This window comes from Lithobates pipiens, unplaced genomic scaffold, assembly GCF_037356315.1.
Source record: "Lithobates pipiens isolate NorthernLeopardFrog02 unplaced genomic scaffold, aLitPip1_a1.2 Scaffold_8, whole genome shotgun sequence".
NCBI lineage: Eukaryota > Metazoa > Chordata > Amphibia > Anura > Ranidae > Lithobates > Lithobates pipiens.
Genome location: NW_027507903.1, coordinates 679,284,903 through 679,293,356, shown reverse-complemented (window position 1 = coordinate 679,293,356; position 8,454 = coordinate 679,284,903). Strand labels below are relative to the sequence as shown.

Below are 8,454 nucleotides of genomic sequence, written 5' to 3'. Positions count from 1 at the left end.
GAAAGGACGTAGTGGTTCGGAAGTGGAAAGCATATTTTCCCATTCCCCCAGGTAAAGGTTGGCATACAATGGGGCACAAGATGTCCCCATCGCAGCCCCCTGTACCTGGAGGAAATGGATCCCATGAAACATGAAGTGATTATAATTCAAAATGAAGTCCAAGGCATCAATCAGGAAACTCATTTTTTCCTCACCCAACTTATCATCCTGCAGAAGCACATGGCGAATACATGAAAGCCCTCTATCGTTTGGAATCGAACTGTAGAGGGCTTCAACATCCAAGGCTACCAATAATGACCCTGGAGGAATATAAATACCCTCCAACATCTGTAAAAGATGTAAAGTATCCTGAGTATGGCTGGGTAATTTAAATACAAACGGTCGCAAGTGGCCGTCGACGAATTTACTGAGTTTCTCTGTCAACGACCCATTGCCCGAGATAATTGGTCTGCCAGTGGGGTGAAGTAGGTCCTTGTGTAGCTTGGGCAACGTGTAGAAAGTAGGAATGCGTGGTAAAGCAGTCCTAACATAGTCATATTCAGATCGAGTGAGTATATTTGACTTTGAATTTATCGATCTTGGTTGAGGCGATCTTGCAGTACCACTGTCTATTAGACAATATGTTACGACACACTGCCTCATATTGACCAATGTCCATTAGGACAATGTTCCCTCCATTGTCTGAAGATTTAATAGTGATCGAGGGATTAGTGGCTAGAGATTTCAAGGCCTCAAGTTCACTAGGATTTAAATTCGATTGTTCCTTGGATGCGATAGAAATTTTACGGACTTCGTTACAAGTTAATCTGACAAAGGCCAGGACATTGGGATTGATGTTCAAAGCTGGAAACTTGTCAGATTTTTTCTTATAAGGTTTAGTAGAGAAGCTTGGTAGATCTGATTGATCGAACCGACCCAATAATTGTTCCAGATCAATCTGGTCAATTAAATCGGGCGGTTCATTCTCATCCAAGAGAGATATTAGATTGTCCAAGGCCACAAGTTCTTGTGGTTTAAAACTAGATTGTTTAGGTATATCTCTAGAATAGAGTTGTTTTAGAATCAATTTGCGTGTAAACAACTGTATATCTTTTGTGGCTTCAAATCTGTCTATGTCCTGATTGGGACAGAAACGTAGCCCTCTATTTAAAACTTATAATTCAACTTCATTAAGTTCGTATGATGATAGATTTACCACATTTAAATTGATAATCTCCTTATTAGGAGGGAATACTCCATCAGGATTCATACCTCTCATAAGGTCGCATTTTCGATCGGTTTCACAAAAAAATTGTCCAGAACGGGAGCCGAGGCAAACGCTTCATTCCCCAATGGGACATCGTTTGTCGTCAAATGTGAGGGAACTATACCCCCTGTTTTGCCTACCCCCAGGCCTGGGCTGGCGAAGCCAGCCTGAATGGAGGGATTGATAATCCGTTTTTTTGGGGATTTGTTACTGTGAACCCCACCCTGGGAGTTTCTCTTTGATTTCCATGAGGGCTTCTGTCTACTCGAAACTCTTGACAAGAGGGACCATCGAGAGGACGCTCCAGATAACAAGTTGTCATTTTTAGCATACTTGTGATAATGTCCTTGGTTCCTGGTTGTTATAGTATTATTATTTCTCCAATTGTAAGCCCGTGATTCCTGAAAGGCAGCCTTGTCCCTACAGAACTTCTTTTCTTAATTAGAATTTCTTTATTAAAGTGTTCCAATGATCTATTAAGTTCCTTATCATATTTCTCATATAGGACATGGTCCTTAAAAGAAGTCAATTGCCTATATATTGGTTCCAATTCCTTTTCAATTTCAGTTATTTTGCGTTGATATTAGGGACACCCTAAGTAGGGACATCATACTCATTGAGCAACTTGAGAGATTTTTCTTTATGATTGAGATTTTGCCTGTCTATAGGAGTGATGTACATATTTAAACTCCTCTCATTGGCTCAGTGTTTCACACTCAGCTAATTGAAGAGAATCCCATGTCGCTGATTGGTTGTTTGATCTTTTCATTTTTGATCATAGAGCTACTTGGCTACATTACCATTCTTGGGTGGAATCCGCCCCTTGTGTGCAGCTCGAGTGCCGAATCCACTTGTACCCCCCGGGTTCTTCTCATCGGGTTACAGATCTGATGCCGGCTGGCAGACATTTCTCCATTACACCTTTCTAATATGTTGGATGCCCTCTGAACAGCGATGTACAGCATTACATGGTTAGAATATACTATACAATTTTTTGATCATGTTTTCATTCAAATATTGTTTGAAAAAGATCAACTATCTCCAAATACTGTTTGTTTACCATTACTTGTGTCTTCTTATAATGCTTATAGATGGGAATGTAATACATCACCATCCCCCGAAGAAGAGGTTAGATCTCTTAACAACCTTGAAACGCGCCGGGCCATTTCTTGGTCCCATTATTGAGCTGGGATCGATATTCGTGGTGATATTATCCCTAATATGTTGGTATATTAACACTGTAGTTTTTTGTGCATCCTCTAATAATCACTGTGCATCCCTAAGTTCTTATTGTTATTTATGTGATTTTCCTCTTTATGGCAATAAAATGTATACTTTGTTACAAACTTTGAAGACTACTGCCTAATTAAAGTCCCACTAGAGGAAAAAATTGGTTTTGTATTCTCCATAAATCAGATGTCACCAGCAGAGCCCCCCATAAGTCAGATGTATCCTCAGCAGAGCCCCTCCATAAATCAGATGCCCCCCATAGGAATGCTCCTTTATAGTGTTGTATAAATATACAGTATTCACGACAATGTGCAACTTCCACCGTCTAAGAAAAGACCAAATACAGCCAAAAGCAACCACCGTCCACATCCAGAAATCACCACCGTCCACGTCGAGAAATGAAAGGTACAAGATCACCCCATAATCTGTCTAATAACAAGCGTTTTCGGACCCTACGATGTTGCACGCATGCGTGGAAAGTGAGGCAGAATCTTACATTTAGAATCTCTCTCCTCGCAGCTGACGAACTGAGCATGCCCAGTCGATACGTCACACCAGCTGATCAGGATATCAGCTCAAGTGATGTGATGTACTGCGCATGCGCAGTGCATAGGATGCATTTCTGTATGAGAGACATTATTCAACAGGACACCGGCACCCACGCAGGGGGTTGCCTACCCCTGATCTATCCCATAGTTTGTAGAAACTTTATCATTTCTGCAAACCAATCAATACACACTTATTGGGATTTATTTTACCGAAAACATGTAGCAGAATACATATTGGCCTAAATTGATGAAGAAATTAGATTTTTAAAATGTTTTTATTGGATATGTTTTATAACAAAAACAAAAAAATATATAAAAAAAAATGTTTTAAAAATGTATATATTTTTTATTTTATAGTGCTAAAAATGCAGTGATGATCAAATACCACCAGAAGAAGCTTTGTGGGAAAATTGCTATATATTGAATGTATGTACAGTGTTGTATGACGACCCAATTGTCAGTTAAAGTAAAGCATTGTCGTATCGCAAAAAATGGCCTGGCCATGAAGGGGGGTAAATCTTCAGATGGTTATATAACCAATTTCCTTTTCATCATGATGTAGTCATCTCCACTTTTCATGTCATTGCACTTAGTGCTCCGCATGTCTTCTCCACATCCGTCTTTCCCTCTTTCTCTCTTCTAATGTTGGGAGGTATAATTCTCATTACTACTGCAAAACGAATCTCCTCCCTTCTGTACTCTGATCTCCGTGTCCTATAATATTCATCCAGCCTCACCCTGTGTAGGAGGACGTCACCCCTCCCCCATCCACATTCCTCTCCGGTGTCAGAGACTTTCAGTTTAGTTTCTCTTCTGCTGTCAGCGATGGCGTCTGGTGATCTGAGAGCTGAGTTGGAATGTTCCGTCTGTCTGAACATTTATACGGATCCTGTAACCCTGAGATGTGGTCACAACTTCTGCCGGGTCTGTATTGATGGTGTGCTGGATACACAGGAGGGGTCTGGAGAATATTCCTGTCCTGAATGCAGAGAGAAGTTTCCGGATCGGACTGCACTGCAGAAGAACATGAAACTACGTAACATAGCAGAGACTTTCCTGTCTACTCATCAAGATCAAGAGGAGTCCGGGGTCTTCTGTACTCACTGTGTGGACTCTCCTGTACCTGCTGTTAGATCCTGTCTGCACTGTGAGGTTTCTCTGTGTGATAAACACCTGAGAGTCCACAAAAAGTCCCCAGAACACGTCTTATGTGACCCCACCTTGTCCATGGAGAGCAGGAAATGCTCCGTCCATAAGGAAGTTTTGAAGTATTTTTGCACTGAGGATGAGACCTGTATCTGTATTTCTTGTTGTATGATTGGAGGCCATAAAGGACATGAGGTGGAGACACTGGATGAGGCTTCTGAGAAGAAGAAGGAGACACTGAGGAATGTTCTGCAGAAACTTCTGACAAAGAGAGAGGAGATGGAGGAAAGAGTCCAGAGTCTGCAGGAACACCGGAGGAAAGTAGAAGAAGAAGCCGCCGGTGACACCGAGAGAGTCACTGCCCTGTTTAGAGATCTCAGGAGACGTCTGGAAGACCTGGAGAAGAGAGCCCTGAGGGAAATCTCCGGGAGGGCAGAGCGGATCTCCATCTCCATCCGGGATCTGGAAATAAAGAAGGAGGAGCTGTCCAGGAAGTTGCGTCACATTGAGGAGCTGTGTAACGTGACGGATCCACTGACTGTCTTACAGGAATCAGACACAGGTGACTTGTGTGATACTGAGGATGGAGATAATGAGGACAGAGAGAGACATGAGGAGCTCCTCCATGATGGAGGGGGTCTGGATGTGGCGGGGGTCTTACACACAGGTTTATCTGATATAATAACAGAGGTAAATGTATACTTCTATATACAGGGAGCTGCAGACATATTACTGGATGGAAACACAGCTCATAATATTCTACAGATATCAGATGACAGGAAAACTGTATCCAGGTCACATAGAAACCAGAATCACCCAGAAACACCAGAGAGATTCCAGGATTATTCTCAGGTGATGAGCAGTCGGAGTTTCTCCTCAGGGAGACATTACTGGGAAGTGGATGTCGGGGGGGCAGAGAGATGGAGAGTCGGGATGTGTTACCCCAGTATAAGGAGGAGAGGATGGAAGGAGTCAGGGATTGGATATAATAAGAAGTCCTGGGGATTGGGCAGGACTGTTAATCAGTATTCGGTGATACATGACAGTGATGAGATCCTCTTACCCCCCAATCCCTCCAGTAACAGAGTCAGGATATATCTGGATTATGAGGCCGGGCGGATCTCCTTTTATGATCTGTGTGACCCGATCCGACACCTCCACACCTTCACCACCACCTTCACTGAGCCCCTCCATGCTGGGATAGGTGTATGGGAAGGTTGTATAAAGATATGTGGGGGGAGGCGGGAGATGTGAGAACTCCGCCCACAGTCTGGTGATGTCAGATGAAGGAGGGGAATTCATTTAATATTCATCCAATAGTATATAGCAGTGGGCGGGGCTTCCTGCAAGTTTTTCTACTATAAATAAATGTGAGATGTCTTACTGATCGCTGTGATTGGGTAGAATATCTGTCCAATTATTGGAGTAACAATAACATGTTCCTATTGGTCAGTGAGAAATCTATCTATCTATCTATCTATCTATCTATCTATCTATCTATCTATCTATCTATCTATCTATCTATCTATCTATCTATCTATCTCTCCCATAACAATCTGACATAATACTTTCTGTGTTTTGTCACAGTATTTAACATCAGCCATCTCCTCCCCCTGCCCCTCCCCCACATGTGGTCCCTCTGAATGAAGGAGGGGTAGCCATGATCAGACATAGAGGGGGGTGGGGTCACTGTGATGGGATAGGATGGGGTCACCTCTCCTCTCTGCCCCTCCCCCTCCATACAATCTATACTACAAAGAGATGGAAATAAATGGAACAATCTGAGAGGAAATCTATGAAGACGTCATCTAGAGATTTATTACTGGAAGAAAAAAATGTGATCAGAGAGCCCAGACTGTTTTTAGGCAGAGTGGGTCAGGATTATATCCCCTGTCAGGTTTATTCTTCTATCCGGGGGTTCCATTACAGAGATTTCCCCTCACTTCCTGTCCCGGTGACAACATTTATCTAGACAGGAAATGAGGGGAACTCTCCAACATGAACACAGACTGAAATAAGAATGATATGTTTAGTATAATAAGAAAGGGGAAGGATTAGAGCCCCTGTCAGATGTTTATATGTCTGTGTCCCTGTACAGATTTCTCTCCCTCCTTGTATTGGTGTCACCAGGACAGGAAGTGAGAGGAAATCTCTCTAAGGCTGGGATCACATTGCTGTGCAGATCACATGTCATGTCTGTGTGATGTGAATTCAGCCGTACAAACTGTGTGACTGAAATCACATTCACACCAGAATGGTGCCGGACCCTTTTTTTGGTCCTCACTGGAATCGGATCACATTGGGTGTCACATCTATACAATCCGATTCCTGCACCATTTCAGCGTTTGCACTGCGATCTGGGGGTGTCATTAACTTTCCATTGACCCCCCCCGCCGCAGCGGTTCTCAGATGTCAGTGTGACCGTCCGGTGATTGAGGTGTGATGAGGGAACCCGCACAGGAATCGCACTGGTTCCCGCATCCCACAAGTCTCATCCCAGCCTAAGGCTCCATTCACACCTATGCAGGGGGCTTTTCAGCCTTTCTGATGTGCTTTCCACAGGATTTTATACCATGATAATTTCATTTTGTGTTTTTTATACATTTTTTTTGGAAGGGGGGGGATTTGTTGCTGGGCAGATTTAACCACTTGGTGCCCACACTATAGCCGAAAGACGGCTACAGCGCTGTCTTAAAATGCCGGGAGGGCGTCCATGTACATCCTCCCGTTCTCAAATTGCCGGCCCACCCTTGGGATTCGGTTGATCACAGATCAGGTAAAGGGCCAATCACAGCGATCCCTTTACCATGTGATCAGATGTCAGCCAATGACAGCTGATCATGGAAGGGAACAGGAGCCGGTCAACAGCTTTTTCCCCTCACACTGTCAGTGTTCAGAAAAGACGAAACCCGTTACCCATATTACTTAGGGACCCTTTATGTGTCACGCTACTTTAGGGTTCCAAATTACATTAATAAGTCTCTTTGTCATTTGCTCACTTAGGGCAGTCACAGCCCCCCGGCCCACTTCTACCCCCCATCAATCCATGTCAGAGCCCTGAGTCCTCATCCATGTAAGATACATGGTGGGTTATGTCGGAGCTTACACAGGATTGATGAGGTCACCCCTCCATCATGTGACAGTATGTAAGTCCTGTGATTGGCTGCTAAGGCCTGAACACTGCATGCTGGGAGAAGATCACATGATCCCTCAATACCCGGGAAACTGGGGACTTAGTGAGGACTTTGATGGAGGAACAATAAAGGAAAGTATAAGTGGGTGTGTACGGCTCTTGGGTCACCTACAGAAGGGGGCGGGGCGTTCATTCTAATGGCTCCTCCCAGTATATGAGCACTGTGTATAGTGAGATGGGACGGTGAAGAATTGTATAGAGTGCCGGAGCTGAGAGAGAGCACAGAGTGTAATATGACTTATTGTCTGTGTCCGAGCTGTGATGTCATAGTAGGGAAATGGCTACCGAGGGATCCAATGTGGAAAGTACAGATAGAGGCGTACTGGCCCTTTAAGAACAAATCTATCTCTATCTATATATCTATAGGAATATAATGTGTAGACAGCATAATTCCTTATTATTAATACATTTATAATGAGTTTATTCTATTGATTATTTTATTGTGTGAAGAAATAGAAATGAATAATAGATCTACAAATAGAAAGAGATGAAAATTGATGGAAAAATCTCAGAGGAAATATATGAAGAAATGATCCCGAGATTTACTAATGAAAGAAATAATGGGATTTATCACTAATATAATGATATCACTATAATAATGTATGATTATTAGAACTGGAATGTGTCCCCAATATAATGTGTCCCCATAGAATGGATCACCAATAGAATTCTATGGGATCTCTTTTATAATGGATCCTAATATAATGTATCATGTGATGGTGTATTATAATCACTAGATGTGTCCTGGTGATGGGGGAGAATTAGGAAATGAAATGTTAATGTGAAATAAAGATTCTTTATGATATTATTATTATTATTATTATTTATTTTTAACAGTTAGAGTTTATTAAAGAAATATCCAGTTACAATACATAGTAACAAAACATAATAATTGCAGATGCAACCGCCTGATTGGACAACAATTCAGCCACAGTAGTTACAGACTCACATTGTTAGATATCTTGGTTTCAGTGGTGGCCGATCAGCGTCTGTCAGATAACTTTCCATAGTCAGACATCAATGTAATGCTCGAGCGGATCAACAAAGATCCTATTAATCTAGTAGTCACATCCATATATAGAAAAAAATCC

The 8,454-nt window shown here is 42.5% G+C and overlaps 1 protein-coding gene across 1 annotated transcript; it reads left to right on the top strand.

Moving 5' to 3' along the window:
• The first annotated feature begins 3,552 nt into the window (after window positions 1-3,552).
• Window positions 3,553-8,168, top strand: LOC143962048 (E3 ubiquitin-protein ligase TRIM39-like). The gene has a single exon (XM_077471387.1). The coding sequence runs from the start codon at window positions 3,850-3,852 to the stop codon at window positions 5,422-5,424; it is 1,575 nt and encodes a 524-aa protein (XP_077327513.1). The 5' UTR covers window positions 3,553-3,849; the 3' UTR covers window positions 5,425-8,168.
• The last annotated feature ends 286 nt before the right edge of the window (window positions 8,169-8,454 follow it).

Bases quoted from the DNA above. Each gene is read 5' to 3' on its own strand.
- LOC143962048 (XM_077471387.1), top strand. From the start codon at position 3,850: ATGGCGTCTGGTGATCTGAGAGCTGAGTTGGAATGTTCCGTCTGTCTG.